The sequence below is a fragment of the Buteo buteo genome, chromosome 10 (genome assembly GCF_964188355.1).
Source record: "Buteo buteo chromosome 10, bButBut1.hap1.1, whole genome shotgun sequence".
NCBI lineage: Eukaryota > Metazoa > Chordata > Aves > Accipitriformes > Accipitridae > Buteo > Buteo buteo.
The window spans coordinates 31864974-31889935 of NC_134180.1; the positions used below are offsets into that span (position 1 = coordinate 31864974).

The 24962-nt window shown below is 40.0% G+C and overlaps 1 protein-coding gene across 2 annotated transcripts; it reads left to right on the forward strand.

Annotated features, from left to right (window-relative positions):
* Positions 1-39: 39 nt before the first annotated feature.
* CFAP57 (cilia and flagella associated protein 57) lies at positions 40-23506 on the forward strand. 2 transcript variants are annotated; one of them, XM_075039218.1, is made up of 22 exons: positions 40-196; positions 285-601; positions 2115-2401; positions 2557-2764; positions 3679-3831; positions 4922-5061; positions 5762-5927; positions 6315-6428; positions 6926-7138; positions 7749-7922; positions 9077-9238; positions 9719-9874; positions 11987-12080; positions 12965-13155; positions 14164-14337; positions 15462-15620; positions 16038-16181; positions 17362-17478; positions 18457-18591; positions 18675-18818; positions 22662-22788; positions 23077-23506. In XM_075039218.1, the coding sequence occupies exons 1-22, from the start codon at positions 40-42 to the stop codon at positions 23286-23288; spliced, it is 3744 nt and encodes a 1247-aa protein (XP_074895319.1). In that variant the 3' UTR covers positions 23289-23506. The 2 variants fall into 2 exon arrangements, with proteins under 2 accessions (XP_074895319.1, XP_074895320.1); XM_075039219.1 differs by having other exon boundaries at positions 18526-18591.
* The last annotated feature ends 1456 nt before the right edge of the window (positions 23507-24962 follow it).

Below are 24962 nucleotides of genomic sequence, written 5' to 3' on the forward strand. Positions count from 1 at the left end.
GGCGGCAGCCGCAGCAGCAGCAGCAGCCGCAGCCGCAGCATGTCGGCGGTGACGGCGCAGCCCGTGGCCGTCTTCGGCTGCCGGCCGCGGGTGGCCGGCGGCGTCTGCTTCTTGGAGGACCAGGTCGTGCTGCACGCGGCGGGGGCGGGCTGCCTCCAGCTCCACCTCGAGCAGAAATGGCACAAGTTCATCCCAGGTGGCCCCGACCCCGGCCCCGGCCCCGGCCTCGACCCCCCCGGCCCCGGCCCCGGCCCGCCCTGCCCTGACCCCTCTCCTCCCCGCAGGCACAGAGAAGAGCCGGGGCGTGCAGGCGCTGGCCGTCAGCCCCAACCGGCGGTACCTGGCCGTCTCAGAGACGGTGGCGGAGCAGCCGGTCCTGACGGTCTACGAGCTGTCGTCGGTGCCGGCGCGGCGGCGGAGGACGCTGGCCGCCGCCGAGCTGCCGGCGCGGGAGGCGGTGGCCCTGGCCTTCTCCCCCGACTGCCGGTACCTGGCGGCCGCCACGGCCCCCCCCGAAGGGCACCTCACCTGCTGGCTGTGGGAGAAGCAGCGGCTGATGGCGGCCGTCCGCCTCGAGGCCCCGGGCGGTGGCGTCTGCCAGGTAAGGGCCGCGGCCCTCACGGGCTCCCCGGGCCAGCCCGGGGCCCGGCCGGCTCCCCCCGGCCTCGCCGGGGGACGAGGGTGCGCACGCCTGCCTCCAGAAGTGAGCTGGGCCGGCGCCTCTGCGGCTTGTCTTCAGCATCGTGATTCACGGTTGGCTGGTTCTTCGGGAGCCTGTCGCACTGTTTCAAAAAGGTGGAGAAAAGGATCAAACTTTAGTTCACCAGGTACCGGGTGCCAGGTAGCACGTAAATTCAGTCCACAGGATATGCGTGCAGTACGTTTTCCTGTGGTCGCGTAGCTTCTCTCCAGGGCAAGAGAGGGAGGGGAGGGCTCCACACCGTAGATTTTACGTAGTTTCTGTGGCCTTTCCTGGCGCCTGCTGTTGGCCTTCCTCAGCAATAGGACGCTGGGCTAAATAAATTTTTGCTTTGCCCCATAATGGATGTTCTCATGTCCGTATCGCTTATATCACACGAGATTCTCTTATAGATATCTATCTCTTATATAGATATCACATGACATCTATGGCATGGGGCCAGTGCAACTGGCCAGCGAGTGTGCAATGTGTCCCTTGTGTCCCTGCAGAAACACTCATTAAATGCATTGGCTGTGCTCAGCAGGCGTAACACACATCTTGGAAGCTCTTGGCATGTCCGTGCACCTTTTGCTTCCTGCAGTCTGTTCTATGTACAGATCAGAGGAGTAACCCAGGAAGAGCAGCTAGGAGCAGGCTGATGGCACTCAAACAATTCCTGCATCCTGCTTTGGGTGCCCTTTTTTAATATCTTTCTTGCGGGGAGGTAAGACGCTTCCAGTACATGGGTTGGTTGGACCCCAGCTGCCATTTTTTCCGTGGTACAGCTACAAGCAGAGGTTGGGTGAACTACTGACTTCATGAGCTCAATTCTAAAGAGAGGAAAGTGACTGTAAAGACAACTGCTGACTAAAGTTCCATTAAGAATGAAAAATGAGGTCTAACTACGATGCTACCCTTCATGTTGGGTGTTGAGATGGCTATTCCACTGTTTTCACCAATAAACACCTAATCATGTGAATCAATATGCATAATGGGCAAGGTTTGCCTGAAAACAGAATTTATTCCTGGCCTTTAAGAATGAATGGTCCCACTTTTCAGGAAGCTTGCTGCCAGAAAACTTGCTAATCAGCAGTAAAGAGGTATTTTGGCCTTACTTTTGTCATTTAATCCTGAGAGCAGAGACAACTTTCTTTTCGGTATTGCATTGTGATTCAGATAGCATCTTAGCTTAATAGAGTTAATGTATTTGTAGCATTGTGTAAAACTGATATACACAGTTTTGAAAGGGAGAGAACTGTAATGTAGTTATGATGGTTATTTCTTAGTCTCTTCTCTACTCCTGTATGTTTCTATGAACCTTCTTCCCTTGTTTGTTTTTCTGTATCTGGTGCTGAAAGTCTTCAGAACAAGTATAATATTTGCTTATTTGTGAACATAGCTTTGTAATGTAATTTCTCTCCCTTTTGTTCCATAGGTGAGCTTTAGTCCTCAAGACAATGCACAGGTCTGTATCACTGGAAATGGCTTTTTTAAACTTTTTAAGTACAGTGAAGGAACTTTGAAGCAGATGAATTTACAGAAGGGAGAGCCACAAAACTACTTGTGCCATGCCTGGCTATCCGAGGAGGAAGTTATATGTGGCACTGACACAGGCAAGCTTATGTTGTTTGAAACTGGAGAGCTGCACTGGGAGACAAGTGTAGAGTACAAAAAACCACCCAGGGAACTAGAAGAAGATGCAACAACAGAAGAATACGAGAGGTAAATCTGCTAAATAGTATTACTAATAGTTTCATGCTTGTGCATGCAGATTAGTTGCATTCACTAATTTCTTTCTTGTCCAGTTTATGAATGGGTTATAATATTCTGATTGCTGCTGATAAACATTTTTTGTTTTGTCCTTCTTTATTCTTAAGTCTTTATGTGTTTTCTGCTTGCAGTTCTTCTGATGTCCCTTGTGGACTGGCATCTGAAGATAATGGTTCACAACAGGATTCTATGCCTCAAATATCTGCAGTTGTAGCTTATTCCAAAGGCTTTGCATGTTCATCTAGCCCAGGAGTTGTTCTTCTGTTTGAAAAGACCAAGGAAAAGGAAGTCTACAAGGAGAGTCAAGAAATCTGGGTAGGGAGAAAAAAGCTTTTCCAAGCAATTATGCAGCAGAGGCCTGTTTAGAGGGGTGGGGGTGGTTCCAATTCAGTTTTATTAATAATAATTTTTAGCACATCTCTAAATTACATTGTAAGCATTAGCTAACTGTCCTGGTGGTGTTGAAAGTAAGGGAGTTGCCAGAGGTCACACTGAAAGTCAGTGACAGATATCCTTTTGCAAGGTAGCTCTGCATGTTCCCACAGGTAAAATGTGCTTTGAGGCTGCTAAACTTCAGGAAACCTTTAAGAAACTTTTATTTATGGAGACTTTTGGAGCTAAGAAGTAGTCTATATCAGTTTTGAAGAACTAAGCTGCTTGGGTTTTTTCATGGCAAAGCTTTTCTCCCCTCAGATATTTATTATAGCTGTCATGAGATTTGTGCACTCTTAAGTAATCTAGTAAGATTTCTAACTTCTATAGCAAGCTGCGTGCATTGACTTACTGCAATCTCTGGATAAGGATATTTAACTCTGATGATCTGGTCAAGCCTTCATACTCTGGCCTAAAATGTCAGATCTTCCTTATGCACAAGACCCTGTAATAAGACTGTTATCAACCTGAATGATACAATGCAAAGATTCTGAGATCACAATTTTCTCGATGTTTTTCTGTTACCGTTTTCATTTTTGTTTAATGCATTGGTTAAGATTACTGCTGAAATGTCCTCTGATACTTTTTTCAGCTGTAATGCTATAGATAGTTAGGTTATGTTGTCCTTTATTCCCTGCCTTGCAGTAGTTATGTACTATTAAATATCCAAGTTTTCTTACTGATGTTATGTATATGCTTATTAGAGTAGCATTAGAGCAAAAGTTTATGTGTTTGTGCATGCCTACTACTAAAACACGGAGAACTGGAATATCCCATGGGATGCATTTCTTGTGCAGCTTCCTCAGGACCTGTTCAGAAGTGAGCCAAAAACGTCAGGCAGACAGGACATTATATGTATATGCTTCAGCCCCTCTGAGGAAACGATGGTCGTTAACACAAATAAAAATCAGCTTTACATGTTTACTATGCTCTCCACCAGTCTTATGAAGGTGAGTGCAATCTTATCACATTCTACAGCCATCATGTCTAGTAAGGGGTGTATTGGAATGGCACAGGCTATTTAGTGTCGCATTCTATGTTACCTTCTCATAAAATCCATCAAATAGCGTCTGAACCCTTAAAGCTCATGATATGAAGTGGTCTACATGCTTCTCTGAGCGCTGTATTTCAGCAGCCCCTTGCTCAAGCATCCCTCCATATGAATACCTGATGTTAGTCAGCAGAATGATAGAGGACACGGTTAAGACTGTTTAAGGGTGCATGTATGTTGAACCACTTAAGTAAGGCTTTAACAGAGAGATTTTTAACATAACTAGTAGTTTATGCTCCACTATAATATGCAGAAACTTCAATGCAATGATAAAGCTGGAACAGCCATGGAAATCTCATGTTACTCTAAAATAATAGTTGTTGAAGTCCTAGTTAGGAGTGAAACCTCTTTGTGAAGAACAAACACAGTGAAAAACATTCCCTACTCTGAAGGAATTAAATAAGACAAAGACACGAGATAAATGTATTACCATGAACTAGACTTACATGGAGTTAAATACCTAAACTGTATGCAGGCATACAGAAAGATCTTTACAGGAAAGAGTTTTGTAGTTATGGGTCCTTTTTCTGCATGCAGCCTGAAATTTTATTTTTTGGTGCCTCACTTCTAGCATGTGCTAGCTAAACATCCTGGTGAAGTTACTTATCACTTACCACTTGATTATTTTTAAATATCTGTCTGACCAGAAGGTTTTAACTGAATTCTGTAGGTCCAGTTTTATTTATCTATCTAACTTGCATTTCTTTGGACACTTATAATTATGTTCTGCTCTCACTAGTGTATGAGAACTATGAAGTCTGCATCTTCCCTGCGTCACTTTTTTTTATTATTAATAAATAAAATAAAACTGATTCTAACGTTGTTATGTTTTTAACATTGTTGGATTCAGACCAGTGCAGTGAAAGGATTAAGTGGTTTCCTCAAAAATATTTGATTACTGTACACAAAGAGCTATGATGGATTTCTTACCTGACTTACTGCCTGCAGTGAAATATTTGTGATTTTTTTATGTTCTTATTGCTTCTTAGGAGAAGGCAGCTTATTTTTCGTATCTGAATTTCCCATTGCATTCTGCTTCAATCACTGGTCTGGACATCTGCATGTGGAAACCCATTCTTGCTACTTGTTCCCTCGATAGATCTGTCCGCATCTGGAGTTACGAGACGAAGTAAAGAGTTGTTTATGTTTGTTATTACCTCTTGCTTTTTTGTATATTGTATTTAGCAGGCATCAGCAGCAATCTCATATCAATGAGAGCGTTGTTCTGCTAAAATTCTGCTGTGGTGTGGGACGTAAGTGGTCTTACTGACATGATTTGGGCAGTGTGAATATGCAGTGCTTTTAAAACCAGTGCCAGAAGAATCCAAAACCTTTGCTATTAAGCCATATTGATGTCAGACTTCTCATGTGTTTTGGGAAAAAAAAAATAATCTTCAGAAATGTTTCATTCAGCTTTGTCTTGAGATACTGTTGTCCCCTATCCTGCTTCATAGACATAGTTCTTAAGCAAAATGACTCTGTCTTTTAAGGCTCTGTGGAGGGAGAGTTGGGGAAAAACAAATCTCAGACAAGATGTTTGTGTAGATTTGCAATCAGCAGTTCATTTACCATCTTCATTATATTACAGTAAACAAGGATTTGCTCTTGCACCTTCCACACCTTCTCTGTGAACCAGAAAGTTCAGATTTGCCTTTGTTTCCTGTAACATCTCTGTGATTATTACTTAATCAAATGACAACGTATTTCCTCAAGGACAAGGCAGAGTCAGATTGTAGCTGCAGGTGTCCTTGCCGGGCCAGATGATGTCCTGTCAAGCGTGCATAGGGAGTTTGTACTATTCCTTACTGCGCAATGGTTTTCTCTTTCAGCACTTTGGAGCTGTATAAGGAATATCGTGAGGAAGCATACACAGTATCACTTCATCCCACTGGCCTTTTCTGTTTGGTTGGGTTTTCTGACAAACTACGATTTATAAGTCTACTGTATGAGGACATGCATGTTTTCAAGGAGTTTGCTGTGAGAAACTGTAGAGAGGTAAGGAGTGGTGCAAAAATGAAACTGGGGAGTTATAGGGAGCAAAGTGATGAAGAACATGACAGAAGATAGGAACATCTCCAATAGATCCTAGTAGGATTTAGGATATCAAAGCATTGAGAAGAGGATTCCCACTGTTGGAAAATAAGCCTGGAGGCTGATGGATAACTGTGGACCTGGGAAGCAGCAGAAGGGGTAGTTTGCTCAGATACTCAAGGACTGAATTTTACAGGGGAAAGCAATTAAGAAAGCAGTAAGAGGCTAATTATGTCATGGAGTTTTCTTTTTGTGTAACATTCTTATATTAGACGATGTCATTGGAATTCAATGCATGAATGTTTTTATCCACTGCATCTACAGTAATGGGTGGTTATGTTCTTATTGTAGTGCTCATTCAGTAACGGAGGCCATCTTTTTGCTGCAGTTAATGGAAATGTGATTCAAATTTATTCCAGCATCACCTTTGAGAATATTAATAATCTGAAAGGACATAGTGGGAAGGTTAGTAAACAAATTCTATAGGATACAACTCATTGAAGTATGAACTAATTGGTAAGATGCATTTTGAAAAGGTGAAGTACAATTTTGGATCAGAAATGGGCCCCAAAATTAAAAATAGAAATATAAAAGTCAGTTTTCTGTGGTCAGAAGTCAATGTATGCATGCACTAAATACATCTAAAGAGTCTGTCCTTAAATTGAGGGTGAATGATTGGCAGGTGGCTGAATCAGGAAAAACATCCCAGCAATAAATTAAAAAATACAATGTACTACTCACTATTGAAATGAGCTTTTTCCTGACAGTGTGTTCATTAAGTAGCTCTTACTGATTATTTTTTTTAAATGCTAAAATGGGATTAGTTGAGAGACATCTAGGGGTTTTAAAGTAGGACTTAGAAGTATGATTCCAAAGTTGTTATGGATTTACCAGTAAAATGACTCCATGTTTTATGTCTATAAACTACACATCGGCTCCTTGGTGTGTTTTGCTTTTGCCAGATACATGCAGTTAAGTGGAGCACAGATGATGCTAAATTTGTTTCCTGTGACACACATGGTGCTGTGTATGAGTGGAACTTGTTGACAGGTAAAAGGGAGTCAGAGTGTGTGCTCAAGTCCTGCATCTACAGCAGCATTGCCCTGTCTTCTGATGCCAAAATCATCTTTGCTGTTGGATCTGACCAAACTCTTAAAGAAATTTCAGAGTCTTCGGTGAGCTAACAAGCACTCTGGGATTTTGCTAAGCTCTCTGGGGAGGGTGCTAGTGCTTTGGTTTCCTTATCATCCATTTGCTAAGTAGAAATCAGCCTGGTTTTGATAGCTGCGATATTTACTGATGCTTTTCTTGTGTTCTTATGTTCTTTACCATGAAACCTGAAATTTTGTTGTAGTTTTGTATTTTTAAAACTTGGATTTACCTAGAAATCTTCTAATCTGGCTAACAAACTAACTTGGGAATATTGTATCAACTGTTTTGCTGAAATACAAGTGTATTGCATCTACCGCTGTAGGCTATGTGCATTTTATTTTTTTTGTCCAAAATAGTAGTAAATTGTATGTGATAACCATTACATCTTTCAGAAGTGATCAACGTGTCGAACTTGGCTTGAAATTTTAAGAGTGCATATCTATAAACCTTAATACTAATTACTTTTCCTGGCTTTAATCCTATAAGCACGTAGATTCTTTTAACTGCATTATTTGCTGCAGGCAGAGGTATGACAATTGCTCATGCAATAAATAATCAAATAGTATTGGGGAATTTAATGTAATGTGAGGGGTTTGTGTGTTTTGTTGTTTTTTGGGTTTGGTTTTTTTTTAGATCCAGCATGAAGTGCCTGCTTTTGATGTTGTTTATACTGCAGTAGCTGTTTCATATTCTGGGCACATGGTATTTGTTGGTACATCTCTGGGGACAATTCGAGCTATGAAGTACCCGTTACCTTTGACAAGGGATTTCAATGAGTATCGGGCCCATGCAGGTGCTGTTACAAAGGTAACATAGACTACTTTCTTTTCCCTGCGATACCAGCTGCACACGTCTCCTTTAGCATTGATTCTCCTTCCCGTTTCATAGCATAATACGTTAAAACTAAGGTTAAGCCTGCATGTGAAGAATGAATATTGCAACATTCATAGAAGTCCTGTCTCTCAAAATAGATGTCACTGGATAAGCTGTTGTTGGCTAAAAAGTGGCTTGCACCAGGATACGTAACATGGCGTATCCCTGATGGAGAATTATGATATAGCTCTTTCTGGAAAGAGGAAGATAAAGTTATGCAGACTTTAAAACCTCTTGTGAGAATAGAAGTAGGAATGAGATAAATGTATTAAGTAACTTGCTGCCAGGGTAAAGAGCAGAAGAGATTGCAGTGCTGGTCTGCTAACCAGAGTGTATATCTAAAAGGCTAATGAACAGCATCTCAAAGGTGGGGGATATGGAATAGACCCTGCAACCACGGAACATTTCAGTGTGCTTTCTCCAGGAAGCCACATGTTCTGTCTTGTTACAACTGTTTGTAATTTTGGCATTTTAAGTATCACTGTCAAATACAGCACCTTGACTTAGAGTTGCACAGTCCAACATTAGTCTATGAACTTTTGGAACTCTACTTTCACCTCATTCGTAAGCTGTGTCAGCTCCCAGGTACTCTATGCCAGGCCATGCAGTCACAGGAGGCCTGGAGAAGGTGACAGCAGTTATTACTAGATAGTTCTTGGTGGGCTTATTTGCAGATTCAAAAGAAAATGTTTAGCTATCTGTTGCTCAAACAACTTCACAAAGGAAAAAGCTAGAGACCTTTGTAATTGTCATATAAAATGCCTGTCTGTGCTATAACTGTCTAGAAGGTCTTGTCTGTTCCAGGTTTTTAAAAATCTTCCTACAGCTTTGAGAGCAGAAGCAGATCCAGTGTCTTCACATGTTCTTCTATTCTTTGCCTTCCCCTGTTGTTTGGACTGGGGTGGAGCAGGAGTAGAGGACATAATCAAGATGGTGGTAGTGGGCCTATGTTAATATTTCCACTGTTGCCTTTATGTGGTAGAAATGACAGGGAGTATGTGGGTGGGGAGAAAAATTTGGTATAAAATCAAACTGTCTCTCCATTCTTCCTTGTCTCTACTATTATTTTGTTGTCTCTTACTTCTAAGATGTCCATAACAAACAATGACCTATTTCTGCTGACTGCCTCAGAGGATGGCTCTATATTTATCTGGAAAGTGTATGATAAAGGAGGTGGGATACTGAAATGGGTAAAGGAAGTTGAGTATGCTGAGGAAGTACTGATCATGAGATCAGATATCGAAGAGAAGGTAAGAGGAGCAACTTGTGAACATGAACCATAGGATTCCTAGTGTACAGCTTGTGAATTACATTTGCGTGGTGTTTGTGACTAGCTATTCCTATATGGCCTTCTGTTTAAGAGGGCTTGCATGGCTTTCATCACAAAAAGAGGTTACAGTAAGTAGCTGCAGCTGCTTGTTAATATGCAAACTGCGTTATATGAACAGTGAGTATGGAGAACAGTTTAGACTTCTCTCTTAATACTTTCCCCAATCCCTTGAAAGTAGTTTTAATGGAGTAGAGAACTCAGAAGCTGCATTTCTGTAAACAATCTTGTAAGATAACAAAGGAACCTTATTTCTGGAACTTCTTGGCCTGTCTGTCTGAAAATTCTCTGCAAAAGCTGTCTTTCATAAATATGTGCATATAAATAAAACATCCTTAACAAGCTGTTGCTAATGACAAATAATCTCTCTGTTAAAACTGTCTTCTCATCCATGTCCTAACAGAGTCAGGCAATGCTAGACCTGCAGATTCGTGTGAAAGAGCTACAGACAGAAAATGCTTACCAGCTACGTCTCAAGGACATGTATTGTAATGAAAAAATAAAGGAATTAGAAGAGAATTTCACGCAGGAAATAAGCTCCCTTAAAACCAAACACCAGGTATGATTCATATTGCAGAACCAAATACCAAGAAATCTTTCACTGAAGAGTTGAATTCAAGCTTGCATTATATATGTATGAATGCCATAAAGCATCTGAAAAATGAAGCATTCCTTTCCAATAAAGATGTTCTTGATATTTGTAAAGCATGAAGCTACTTTTGAGTCAAGTATCTTGTAAGTACAAGGGAATGCAAGAGTTCTTCTATGTAGCCTATAAGTATCTTCACATAAAACCAGTTCCAGCAATAAATGCTGCTTAAGACCAAGGATCAGTAAAGCTATATCACCCTGAAGTAGAAATGGGACTATGCCTTAAAAGCTCTGTCATATAAAAGGTTGCAGCTGCTGCAGAATCCAACAATTATTCTTCTTAATGCCACCTTCTTTATGCCCTGGCCACTTAGCTTTTTTAAGAACATCTTGTATGCTTTTTGAAAATAGAAGTAAAATATATTTCCTGGATTTCTTCTGTTCATGTGTTTATTGATTTCTCTGTGGTCATGAAGCAGGACTTCCCTGAAAGGCAAAAGCCAAGATAATTTCTCCCAGTGTCATACTTATCTGTGTCCGTTAATTCTATTCTGTCCATCTGTCTGGTGCACACACCAGATTTCTGACCTGTAATTTGCTGTATTTCTGGACCCTTTTTAGGGTTAGAAGGCAAGTGATCCAATAGCAATTTCTATGGCAGTAAGATGGCTTGAAGTGAGAGATTACACATCACATGATTCAATTCTGTCAACTTCATGTTCTTTTCAAGCTTTTGAATGAATATTAACCTGTCCTGGTGATTTGTTAGTGCTTACTTTGTTGAGTTGTACATAGTCCCTTCAAGCAGTATTTCAGTTTGACTCCACATAAAGAAGGATTCCAGTATGAAAGCTTGCCAAGTTACTTAATTGTTTTACTATTTTATGGTCTTGTCATTTTCAGGTGCTCCTTTTATACCTTTCTTGTCTTTTGGCCCTACAAATGTTCTGGCAGGTTTCTGATTTTGATTTTTTTGAGGAAGTTTAATTATTAATTTTAATGTTTTCTTCAAGTAGTTCCTCAGGTTCTTTGGCTTTTCTCATTGTGGTTTTTGCATTTAAGTAACCTGAGTTTTAACCTTTGTATTCTTCTTCATTTTTGTACAGCTTGACCTTTTACAAGAAAGCCATTTCAATTCTTATAGATTCCTCTACCTGTGTTTTATCTGTGCTGGTTTTCTTCTGCAGTTCTTCAGGTCTTTTCATAGGTAGCACTTGGCTATAGAGTTATAATAATCTCAGCCACACTGAAACTTCTTTAGGCTTGTTGATTATAGGCTTGCAAGCAAATGCCTTTGAAGGTGAACAGAAGTTTTCTAAGCAGGCAAGTTGTACTTCCTGTCTGACTATCAGTACATATTAAGGTTAAACTGAATGACAGATTTGGACAGGCTTGGGGCTAACCTTTCTAGTTGTTGTGGCCAGCAGTCAAATGGAGCATTTCTGCTTATGTAAGACCCGTACAGTTGTTATGAGAAGAAACTGAAAAAATTGTACCTATGGTATAATTCCCAACTTTTCTGGGAAATTTCTCACCCATTTTTTTGTTCCAGTTCTTTGTGCTTTTTTAGAAGATTAAGTAATTTGTAGTGGTAGTTGGACATTCCAAGCAAATGGCATTCAAAACTCACTTTTGCTTAGGTTTATGTCATTCTGTGCAATTGTCAGTGTTTTAGGACCTCAAGGTTGCTTCTAGTGAGACAGGAAGCAGCTTGAACTTTAATATAAGGACAAAAATTTGTGGAACTGCAAATTCTTCTCAAGCAGGTGCACACAAAGAAGTGGGGGCTTTTGTAGCTCACAAACTTTTCATGTTAGATTAGTGTTATACAGTACCCTGTATTATATGAACTCCATTTGCTACTTTCCCTTAGCTTTCCATAGTTTTGTAACTTGTCATAACAAACTAATCTCTGGGAAAACTTGGCTTAGTGACACATGGCATCTGAATTTTGGTGAGAGACTTCAAACATAAATTCTGTTGTGTATGTGTTCCCCACCATGGTCAAGAGCACAAATGATTTGGACACTGCTTTGCCTAGTTTCAAATTAAAATGTATTTTTCTTATTTTTTTCCCCAGATTTTACAGGCAGAGAAAGAAAAACAGGAGCTACAACACCAGTTTCAACTGTCTGAGCTGATGAATAAACAGGCCAGGGAGGTGCAACAGTTAGGTTAGACTGTAACAAGTGTTTGTAACTAGAATCTGGAGGAAGTGCATTAGATTCATAGCAAGTAATGTGACAGGGAGGGATTGCTAGAGTACAAGTACAAGGAAAAATGCATGTATGTCATATAGGTATTGCGGACCAAATGTTTGTCTAAACTGCACCACAAACATGCAGATGGGCACTGTATCTTAGATGTATCAGTTTTGAGATTAGTAATTTCTTCATTTAACTCATAGCTCACTGTGCAAGAATAGTGAAGTCATACAATTCAGCAACGAGGCTAATGTACAGTGCACACAACATGTAAATACCTGGAGCCCAGAGTCATAATCAAGATAAAATAGAAGTACTGCAAATTAGTACCAAAAAGCAAGTCCACCCATAAATGAGTCCATTGCCTACTCATACTCTGTAACAGTTGTGCTCATGCAGCTCTGACATGGTTGTCATCTCAAGAGAATGCCTAAATTAGCTGTTATTAATTTGTTGTAATGGCAGAGTAGGAGATTTTGGTGTAGGTTTTAGACTTGTTCAGGCTGGAACAGAACATTCTCTCCTGATGCAGCAAGCAGGGATGTGGCACAATATTCAGATACAACTGAGAAAGGTGAATGACAGCCTTGGAATAGGCATTATTAGTGAAGTGGTAAGTAAAAGGAAGAGCAGGAGACTCAAGGGATGGTTTTCTGATGTAAAATTTTGTATGGCCACAGAGTCTAAAACCCCTGTATATCTGATTAAGAAAGTGATGAAGTGCTTCTACTGTAACTTATTGCAATCAGCTGCCAAAAAGACAGTAGAGAATAAGACAATGATGACTGTAGAAGGATAGGATACACCTCTCTTTTCTGTTAGCTTTATCTGTTCCATATGTTGCCTGTTACCAGAATCTGACAGTAATCAGAAACTCTTAATGGAGAATGAGAAATACCAGGAGCTGCAAGTGAAATCCCAGAGGATGCAGGAGGAATATGAGAAACAATTGCACAATTTGGAGGAAAGCAAAAACAAGGCTGTGAAGGAGCTAACAGAATATTATGAGGAAAAACTTAATGAGAAATCTGTTCTGCTGGAAGAGGTAGGAAACTTGATTTGCAGTTTGAATTATCAACTAAGTTTATCTCCAACTGTGATAAAATGTTCCCTAGGACAGGAGAGGTTGGCTCCCTTCATGCAGATCCTAATCTGCCTGTAACCTTGGGGAAATATGTTGACAAATAGAATAGTAGTGAGGAGAACCCAGCTGAGTTACCAACTTTTCTGGGCTTCAAACCTAGACTAAGTAATCTGCTAAGGTTAATATCCTTGGGCATTCTCAGCTTCACCTCTCTTTCTCCTAGATCCAAGAATTCCTGTTTATTAATGTGGGTTAGATGATACATTTACTGTAACTGAAGAAAAAAAGATTCAATCAGCTTGTTCTAGTGAAAAGATAACATTTCTAAAATGGTGAATTCCATTCCTGAGTCCCTGAGATTCCTGCCTGCATAATTTGGGGAACAAAGAGAAATACCCTGAGTACTTAAAAAACTCCCACACACTGAGGTCAAAGACTTGGCTTGACAAAGGGCAGCCAGATAACTGATACTTGTATATCTAAAGTCAATAAATTCTATCAACTTTACTGTTTGCAGCCCTATGTTGCAATACCAATTTGGAAAGAACATGAGGAATGAATGTGAGAAGAGAGGCATACAGAGACTGATACAAACCTGAGTGGTCATTGGTCCTAATGCATCAGAAACAGCAATTTTAAAAGATCGTATCAGGTGTTACTCATGTTTGTGTTTTCTGCAGCCAGAACAAGTTTGCTGATGTTAGTATTTGGGCCACGTTCCTAACTTGAAGCATCCAAGCCTTAAGAAGAATTTTTTTTAAGAAGAATTTTTAATGTTTGTCTTAACAGTTTTTAAAGTTACTTTAATCCCCTAAGAAGTTAAGTTACCTTAAATAATATTGCTGCAATTGAAGAGTCCACTAAATACAGATCCTCCTAGGAGAAACACAGTTACAAATAAAGAATTCTCCTCTTCTTTACTGGTCTCTTACTGTTGTCCTCTCTAATGTTTGCTTTCCTTAAATGCAGGCAGAGGAGGATATGAAGCAGCAGCTTCAAGCACATGAAGAAATTAAGAAACAAATAGAAGAAGATGAAGATCAAGAAATCCTGGAAATCAAAATCAAGTATGAGAGACAGCTGTTGGAAGAAAGGGAATCAAACCTGCAACTGAAAGGAGAAATAGGAGTCATGAATAAAAGGGTATGTCTTATTCTGTGATAGGGTCAGACCTGCACGTGAAGACCTATAGCCAAGGATTGAATATGATTAATGGCATGTCAATTTAGTCTGTTAATTTAGTCTGTAAATATGTGGCATTTCATATGAGAACAGTAGCTCCTTCTTATATCAGTTGGAATGTTTTAGAATATTTGGGCAGAAGAAGAAGCTGTGTGCTGATTATATTGCTGATATGATTAGAGATGATGACAGAGGAGGTGTTTTTATTAGTACACTTTCTTTTATCTTACCTAGTTTTAAATTATAAATAATAATATTGTTCATCCTACGATGGGAAAGAAATGAACCTTTTCCTTTTTCCAAGTTCTAATGCGTTGCTTTGATAGAAAAATACTTCTACTGCTTCATTTGATGCAATAAACACTTTGTGTTTTGAATGCATCATCATTTTTTATTGGTTTTACTAGGACGTTTAAGGAGGCATAAAACCTTTTAGCTCTTTTACGGGCTGGCTATTACATTTGCCTAAGGATGTTAGAGGGACATTTTTTCTTTTCAGTTTCTTCAGTATCCATCTGGAGACAGGTTCTCTTCCTTCATACCCTCTATTATCATGGTACTGTCTTCAGTTCCGTTGTCTTTTAGACGCCAGGAATTTCTTCATGGGTCCTCACAGTTTGACCAGCACCATTCCTTGCTTCCAACTTTCTTGGCTTCACAGATCTTAGTACTGAGGCGGGGATTTTGGGGGTACCCAAAAGCTATGAACTAGGCACCCTCCCAGTCTACTTTGACATCCTTAGAGATGTATAACAAGTGATCACCTTAAAATAATTTTCGATGGCTTTAGTGTTATTTGAAGCTGATGCTTGAGTATAATATCCATACACTTCTTGCTTCTGGATGCAAATTCCTTGATTCCTTGTAGCGCAGTGAGTATTCTGTCAGAATATAGAGAAAATATAAAAATGGGTATTCAACCCTCTTTTGAATTACATGGATTTAAGTGATATGATGCTCCTTCATCATATCTTAGTTTGATATCCTTTATCCTACACTGTTTACAAGGTATCTTACAGAGTAGGATGGCTAAGTTGTGCACAGCTTTTGCAGACTTTTAAGTTCTTACTCGTTTGCCTCCCTAGTTGAACAGCCTACAGAAAGAGCTCAAGGAACGAAACAGGGACACTGAGGAAATGAGACTAGAACAGCAGAAGCTGCAAGGCATCATTAGGTCACTGGAGAAGGACATCTTGGCACTGAAGACAGAGGTTCAAGAGAGAGCTGACACTATCCAAGACAAGGTGAAAAATGGGACAATTGGCTGAGATCAAAGCCACCCTCCCGTAATTTAATACAGTTATTTATTTTAATAGCATCGTGTTGTGATAATCTCACATGACTGGAAACTCAGTTTTAACTTAAAGAATTTGCGATATTTAGTTTGGGATTTTAGTTTTTAGTTGACATTCTAAGCTTTTCTTCAGGAGCTCAACTTCAGGATGTTGAGTTTCTCATCCTCTGTTCTGGGATCTGTAGATGGCTCTCTGCATTATTTGCCCCCTCCCTTCTCATGCAATCTGTGTAGATGTGCAACTGAAGTTCAGTCTTCCACTAGATCTGTGACTGCTGGTTTTGCCTCTGCCGTATTTATGCCTTGTCCTAGGGATCTGTTTGAGAGTGTTGTGTCTGATTCGGATCTCTGTACCTATTTCTCCCAGGAGAAGCATATATATGACCTAAAAAAGAAAAATCAGGAACTGGAGAAGTTCAAGTTTGTACTGGATTACAGAATAGAGGAGTTCAAGAAGCAAATAGAGTCACGTGAAAATGATATTAAAACAATGAAGGAGCAGATCCATGAGGTGAGTAGAACTCTCATTTGGCCTCTGCTACTAAACCCTTTGAATACAAAGATGACCTGGTAAGTCTCCACCTGGAAGACTCCACCCTGTTTGTTCCTCGACTTCTTTCAAGGATACTCAGCACTGATTCAATATCTTTACAGCTATTAAAAATATTTGTGCACAATAGCTGCTATTTAATTTTCTATCATATGCTACCAGTGATCGACACAGTTATTTAAGCTCCTGTTTCAGTATTTAATTCTAGACTCTGAGTAATATCATTTTTGCTTAAAAATATATCTTATCCTTATGTGGTTGCCCTCCATGTACCCTGTAGAATTTGCAAGACACTGCCTTTACTGCTCTGGAGGAAGAGAGAGTGAACTTCTTCTCTCAGAAAAGTTGCAGGTTTATGCAAACATAACTCTGTTTAGGGATTAGGTATGTGGACAAATTACTGTTTGGCAGCTGATCCATGGAAAATTTCCATGTATTCATACTTAGCTTGCAGCAGACTCATTGAGGCAACTTATTTATGATAGAAACTTACTGTGATCTCTCCATAGATGTACCTTTAGCTCAGCCAAATTAGGGCTGTGGTGACATAGCTTATCAGTGACCTATTAGTTTTCCTAAGTCTGTTTATTCAGAACAAAAGCCTTTTGAATAAAATGCAAACTACTGAACAAATTGTATGTATGTTAGAATAGCATGATGAAAGCCCTGTTCTCTCTTCTGGTCACCATCTTATGCCAGTAAATGCTGTAGTACCCCTATTGCTTTTTTTCCCTTGTGTTCTACATATGTACCCACAGCTTTTCAATGGGTTGTTTCTTTTCAGTATCAGGTTCTTCTTATTGTTGCACTTACTCTTTCCAGTATTGACTGTTAATTTCCATCTCACCCATTTTTATTCAGATGGAACAGTAAAGCTCCAGTTCAGCTCAAGGAAATTAAGGGGCATCACATCACTTAAATACCTGTAACTCAAAAGGGAATTGAATATCCATTTTTGTGTTTTCTGTATATTCTGACAGAGGGCAGTGTTGTTCCAAAATTGACTTTTTTCGTGTTGTAATTCAACCTGAAGGGGGCTCTACTCCCTCAAGTTTGTATTTTCAGTCTCCTGTTTTCCTGTTACGTGTTGTTTTTTCATGTGTCCTTTTAGTCCTGATTTCCTTCTCCTGCTTCCTTTCAGATGGAGGGGGAGCTGGCACGGTTCCACAATGAGAGCACACAGTTGAAACTGAATATCATACAACTGCAGCAGAAACTAAAGGCAACTGATCGCGAGATGCACAGAGAGAGGCAGAAGGTATGGGGTACAACTACGGTGCAGGTCCCACATAATGAAGTTTGTGGGGACAGAACACTACAGAAGCATTAATCTGAGCAAAGGGTACTTCAAGGATACTGTGTCCAAGGACCAGTAGAGTCTCTGGTCAGTGGGGACAAAGACAGAAAACTTCCAAGCTTGCAACCAGGTTAGAGAGTTGATACTAAAAAAAATCCAGTTATTTATGTGTCAGTTTGTTCAATCAACACATATTCTTCCGGGTTTACAGAGCAGCGAGGCAAATGTTTAACTGACTACCCTTTCCTGCCCAAGCTTGAAATCTGGGGACACTTGGCCTAAACAGGAGCAGCATGTAGGCTATCACCTACAATGATACGTAGGCATCAGTAGGGTGAAATGAAGGGTGGGCTTATTAATGGAGGAGACAAGGGCCCCTTGTGTTTGACAGCAAGCACATCAGACGAGGGAGGAAAAGGGACTGCAAGTGAAGGGGAAGGAGCTTAGCAGGCAGTGCAGGACTGAGGAAGCAGGTAGAGGGGCCTGGTAGAAACCAAGTGAGAACGGGAAAGCAATCTTGATGCGAAATCACAAAGTTGTGCATGTGTCTGATACGTGTTTTGTCCCCTGCCTTCTCTCATTAACTGTTCGTGTGTTGCTTCTAAATAAGAATGTAGGTTGTTTGGGAAATGACAGTGGGGGGTAGCATTCATGATAATAAGCCACTGGGTTTTGGATGAGATCTCTGGATGCTGGCACTTACATTACCTAATGCAAGTATCTTGGGTTATTATTACTGCTAAAACTTGTCACTGCTTTTGAACATTTAGTGCTCACATCCCCAGCAGGTTTTTTAATGAAAGACTTTTTTTTTTTTTAAATTAAGTGGAAGTGAAGTATATGAGAGCTTTCACCAGTTCTACTAGACTTTCTAGAAAATTGCATATGATAGAGTGCTCTGATGAGCCAAGTAAGAATGTACCTACATCATTCTTGCAGAAGCAAAATATGGAAACTCTCATCAAACGATTTAAAACAGATCTTCATAATTGTGTGGGCTTCATTCAGGATTCCAGAAAAATGAAGGATGGGATCCGTGAGCTCTACACCAAGTATGTGCAGCGATCAGACTCGGTGAGTCAGGGCCTTTGCCTTCTCCTTCCAGATGAATTTCTCTGGTAGTGTAATTACTGAGGCAACATGCTATGCCCCCTCAGGTGGAGACTGAAGCAGCAGAAACAGATCTGCAGCAGGAGTACATGAGACAGCGAGAGTATCTTGAGAGGAATTTGGCAGCTTTCAAAAAGAAGGTGGTGAAGGATCAGGAAATGCACCAAGCTGCTTACATGCGCATTGTGCAGGTAATAAGCCTTCTCCTTGTGGTATGGAGGGGGAAGAAGGAAGCAGCTGTACAAAAGAGACTTTAGTAGCCTTACCACAATGGTTTCTTAGGACTTTGAAACAGTTTTGGTTTGCTTCCTTGCCAGAAATTCCTAAGTTTTTCAAGTGCTTCCATTCAAGGATAATATTCATTGAGCTACTAAAGTTCTATAATTTTCTGGACAAAAAGAGCAAGATCTCTGAAGTCAGAAATTGCTGCCGTTTTGTGGATACTTTTGTTTATCTCCCACTCCCTAATGTAAAAGGAGATAGGGAATCTCTGCTGCCTGGGTATTTTTAAAGCAATTAATGTACTTATTTTTTATTTGAAACAGTATTTATAATTGCCATCATAGTCAAATTGCACCTGTCTGAGTGCCAAGCTGTACTTGCTGTGTAGTAGTGTTTAGGAAGTAATTTGGAGGAAGAAAAGAAAAAAAAAAAAATTACTTTGGCCACATAGTCCCATGCCTACTGGTCTGAATTCAGAAGAACTTTCTGCTTTTTACATCCAGGTTTTTCAAGGAAGTTCAGAAACACATGATGAATATGCCTATTTGTACCAAGATCTCTTGCTCAGAATCCTTGTTTCCTACAAGGCAAGGTAAACTTGTGACAGCTAGGGCCAAAGATCCAATTTGTTTTCATCTGGAGTGAGAGGATCTAAAGCCCCACACCAAACATCCTAGGAGGACAGCTCTTTTACAGTCTCTTCTTACCATGATCTCCTTCTGCTCAGTCAGCATTTCCTTTTCCCCTCACTAGCCCTTTCTTCACTGTTATTTTATTATGCTTCCTCAGGATCATTAGACCTCAGTGACCTCCTAAGTCATCTGTTCTTTGCTATTTATTCATAGTGCTTCTTCAGGCCTAGGCAGCAGCAATCGTCTTCCCTGGCCCTGTTTTAATTTTTTGACTCCTTCTGTGAGTTTAGATGTTTCCTTTGGCACAAAAGGAGATGGCTTCAGAAAATAACCTGAAGAATTTCCTTGCTGGAACAGGGTGACAGACGGTGCTCATAATGATAATACTTTATGTTTTGGATCAGTAAGCCTAAGATGAAATGATGATTAAAACTGAATTAATAAAACATCTGGAAGACGAAGATATCAAAGGTTCTAAGCAGCCTGGTTTCTTCAAAGAAAAAGCAGTTCTCCAAATTCTAGTAGATTAATGAGACTTTACAGCCAGGAGGAATTATCGTGGTCTTCCAGTCCTTCACAGGGGGCTTTTAAGACTAGTTTAGACAAACTTCTGTCAGGACTTGCTTTGAAAAAGTAAATGACATCTTGATGGCCTTCCAGCTCTGTATTTCTATTATTCCTCAATTGTGCTTACATTTTCAGAGCTGTGCATTCCTCTCTGAGTGACTGTTCATAGGTACATTCTGCTAGTGACTTCTGTAACAGATGATTAGAACTGTCAAGGTAATTTGAGTTATTCTTAGAATTGACAAGTTGCTTGTTGTTAGACTATTCGTCTTCCCTCCAGCCTTCTGTATTTGTAATGGCTTCTTTGGTCACTTGGATACATAAGAAGAGACACACTGGATAATCTTGAAGTAACGCTGCTTGAACTGAAGCATGTATAGGATGATCTTTTCTATAATATGTCCTACCTGTCTCTGACAGTCAGCACTGTAGGGACTTCCTAGGCTGTAGATTGCATTCAGATGTCATATGCAGTTTTACCTGATGCCCTCATCGTCCATGCATTTGATCAGTCCCTTTTCTGAAACAATGGGTACTTTGCCACAACAATTGCCCATGACAATGAGTTTTACCATGAACATTTATTTTAATCCATTGCATTGCAGTGCAAGCTTTCTGGCAGAATGCAAAAACTGAATTAAAGGCTAATCTCTCTGGATAGCATGCCTCCTCAGAAAAATATTATCCGTGTCAACCAGCAGCATTTTAGCACCCAGCAAACCGAATGAGACATTTCAACATAGCCCAGATTGCCTCACACAAGATACTATGTATTATACTGTCTAATAGACCAAAAGCAAGATCTTCATTTGATAGCAGCATTCAACCACTTGGAGTGAACTTATGAAGATGTTCATGACTAAAGTACACCTAAACAGAAATGCTGTGACCTAACCCTGAAAGCTGGTCAAAAGAAAATTACCGTGACTGATTCTTGGAAGTTATCATCTTCATGTGTTCCTTTCAGTATCAAGCTCTGGGATAAAAGCATAGCAGTCAAATTTCATCTGTGTTTAAAGACTTGAATTAAACAAGTAGGAGTCAACAAAATACTATGATTTCAGAGCAGGCTGCCTGAGCGCACCAGCTCCCACTGCATTTAGAATCCAACACAGCAACTGTTCTTGCCCAAGTTCAGAGCTTAACGCATCCCACAATCTTCCTCCAGTCAGTGACTTTCAGCTGAGGGGAAATTAAAGCACAGTTGGTGTACTTGTCTTAGTGCGAAGTATTGAGAATCTTGCCACGCACATGCACCTTGAGTTATTGCTGCCAACTTGAACTCCTTGAGTGCATCTATGTACAGATAATTGTGGTAAGGATTATACTTCGTTACTAACCAGTTTTCAGTTGTGTGGTGCTAATACTTTATAAGTATGCTGTAAGGAACTGAATCATATGCCTTGCATAAATCTCTTGTGGCAACATAATTATCTTTATCAACCAAAATCATCAAGATTTGAAGACATCTTTTTCATAGGAAAATGTCATTAATCGTTGTTCTTATCTCCTGTTTTTTAGTGGGTTCTCTATTGCTTGAGACTGGTATTACATGAGGTACCCAAAGCATGCCTTTTGGCCACTTACATTTTTAAAATATTACCATTTATGATGAAGTTCCAGGGGTTGGAATGGTGCTGTGTTGCAAAACTTCTAAGAAACCACCACAAGTAGCTGAAATCCTTGCTATTCTTGGTTTAAGTATGATGGCAGCTGTTTAACATTTGCACTAGCTGTTGATGTGATAAGGTATTTCACCTTCTTTGTAAGAGGCAAATATACCATTTCACTTCTCCTGAATTCAGAAAAGAAATATTTAGTTAATGGTGCTCCTGTTTCTCAATTATGAGCAACAGTTTTATCATCCTTCACTGGTATTAGCCCATACTGCTTTTGCTGAAGTCTTTGAATCTGTCACAACAATAAGTTCATTCTCTTGTACTTTCACAACTCCTTCAGCAAGATGCTTTGTGGTAGGCTATTAAAAAAATTAGAAGACTGAACTTTTTTTGAGTTGAAAACTGACTAAAAAAAGAACAAAAGATGAATACACAGCTAACTTTTCCCCATAACAGCATGTTAGCAGTAGGTATCTCAAGTCTCCATATGCTTTATATATTTCTTAATAATTTGGAAGGGGTGTTGGAAAGCGATGTCTGTCAGAACTAATGAAGAGGGCTTTGAAGAAGTGCAAGGAGATACAGATAATTTAAATGAACACACATAGTGGCAAATGAAAAGCAAAATAATACACACTCGAGGGAGAAATAGGAATTCCTCACATTAATTCTGAATTAATTGGATCAGTCCAGGAAGGGACCTGAGCTTCCCTGTGGAACTGGCAAGGAAGATGATACCTTGGAGTGCAGCTGCAGTCAGAAAAGCAAAACAAATATTAGGTTATTGAGCTAACATGGTTTGATACTGTCATGTTTTGCGTCAAATCTACTGTGGCCTTATCTGAAATGTTGTGTACTGTACTGATTGCCCTGTATCTTCTGCTTCTGATAATGATTCTATACTGTCCAGTGTCCTTCCCAATGATAAGAAGATACATATTGCTGAGTCAGATAGTACCTGTGCTTTTCCTCATAGGGCATACTGTTTTTGCAGGAAAATGTGAGTCTGATTAAGGAAATCAATGACTTGCGGCAAGAACTGACAGTGGCCCACACCCAGGTACATGACCTCCAGTCAACACTAAGATTAACCAAGAAAAAACAAGCAATTCAAGACACAGGTGAATAGTGCTTCTTGTATGTTTTCCATATTGTCAGTACTCATTCCAGAAGCCTTTTTTGTCCTTAGTGAACAATTATATTACTGTCTCCACGTTGTTCCAGCGTGTCTCCCTGGTGTTACCTGTTATATTGTAAAGTTAGTTGTAGAAGCTGCTAAATACTGCAGAATCTTACTATTTAGCTCTACTCCTTCAGCCCTGAAAGACTCCTTTCCTTGTTCATGCCAAAGAACTCTGCGAGCTGGACCTCTGTTACTCTGCTCTATCTTCTCTGATTTTATCTTCTAGCTTCCTCCACTGAACTGCTGTCCAGCCCAGCTGTCCTGAGGTTGAATGCAGAGAAGGAAAATGAGAAAATCATAGAAATGCAGCAGCTAGAAATTCAATACCTGCGAGACCAAATCCAGGAGAAGGGGCAAGTCCTTGCAGTTCAGCCTCTCTTAGTTGGAAATCTTCCTAAGCTGAATCTGGAAAGAAGTCACAAGACACAGCAACAGTGACCTGGTTCAAGGATGCCTTACATTACTACATTCTCCTGGCAAGATCAGAAATGCAACAGCATGGATTAGACTTCCATGATCCTATACTCTTCCACTAGAAGGACTTGTGCAGCACTCACTGCTCTGAACACAAGGCAGCAACCTTCACTCCCTTCTACTTTCCTGGAATCTGCCCTTTCCTTGAGGCCTAGGAGCCAAGACAAAAAAATAAATTTGTGTTAGTGCAAGACTGATCTTTGTGCCTTCATGCTAGGGCAGGTATGCACCTTTCTCTTGAAAAATAATGTGTCCTAGTTCAGAAGAGCTAGTCAAACTCTGTAAGCCTTTTCTGGTAGAATTCCAATTTGGTATCATTGTGCTGCAAAAATCAACATCAGCCTTTTATTTTCCAGTATTGAATTGCCTATGTCCATACAAAGGTCTGCCCGCACTTAAGACAGATGTCAGTGTTGTTCCAAGCAGGTATCCAGCCACAGACTAAAAATTAATTATCTTGTGAGGGCAACCTTTGACTAGTGGTCAAGCACACCTGAGCTAGAGCCCTTGCTCAAGCCTCTGCCTTCTGTCTAGAGATGTATTGTCTCATCTGTTACAATCATTTCAGCAGCACAAAAAGGCAGCCCAGTTTCAGACTCCAAAATCTGGAATAAAGTCCAAACCTTATGTCATAACTCTACTGTAACTTTGATAAGTTAATCTTTGCTTGTCTTTTTTCCAACATCTGCAATCCCCTTAGTTCAGTTTTTCAGTGAAATTCCTCTAAAAAGTCACTCTGCAAAGTACTCATGTATAGAAAAAGGCAGGGAGTAATTTAATTTTTCATCCTTTTTGTCAGTGCATGACACACTGTCTCACTGAGGAATACTTCACATACATCAGAAATTTAAACTACTGATTCAGCATGGAACTATATGGTATTGTAACAGCCAGAACATTACTGTTTCCATTTCCTATGCTGAATTGTAGAGAAATGATGAGTGCTTTCTACATACTACTAATAATATCATACATAAGATAGTGGTGCCAAGGCTGGATAATGTGTAAGCTATATTACCATTAGGGATACTAGACTCATTTCCACGCTAACACCATGGCAAAACAGATGGTTCCATGAGCTCCTATGACCTGGGAGACTTCAGTTGAGTACTTTGTCCATGACTGTGGAATTAAGTTTCCTTAGTCTTTTTTAATTTTTTCAGCTTTAACGTGCATGAAGCACAGGTTTCACAGGAACAAAAGGAAGGAGTTATGATGGAATTGGTCTGTTAATGTGCTAGCTTAACACCCTTTCTTCCTCCTCCCCTCCCCATATAATCTTGATACTTCCTGTACAGAAAGAGGATGTAATTAATGTAATTAACAAATATTTCAGAAAGTAGTTCCTGCTTAAATTTTCAGAACACACCCATTTGAATTTGCTAGACTCCCATGTGGTATAATTTTTCCTTCTCTATGTCAGAATAAATTGAGTGGCAGAAGCCACTGCTTTAAGAGATGTGGTTTAGAGAAATAGAATCAATCTTTCTGAAAAATAAGGACCTTGTCCTAATAAGAGGAAGAAGCATATACAGGTGAAGAATGATTTCTAAGTGATGATTAATATGCTTAAAAGTATGCCTGTGTGTCACCCTCATGAGAAAGATTTAATGGTAATACAAGGCTTGTCGGATGAAG

Coding starts and splice junctions, on each gene's coding strand:
- CFAP57 (XM_075039218.1), top strand. CDS start 40: ATGTCGGCGGTGACGGCGCAGCCCGTGGCCGTCTTCGGCTGCCGGCCG. Junction 5,062..5,761: donor ATCTGGAGTTACGAGACGAA/GTAAAGAGTTGT, acceptor TTTCTCTTTCAG/CACTTTGGAGCTGTATAAGG. Junction 16,182..17,361: donor TGAAGGAGCAGATCCATGAG/GTGAGTAGAACT, acceptor GCTTCCTTTCAG/ATGGAGGGGGAGCTGGCACG.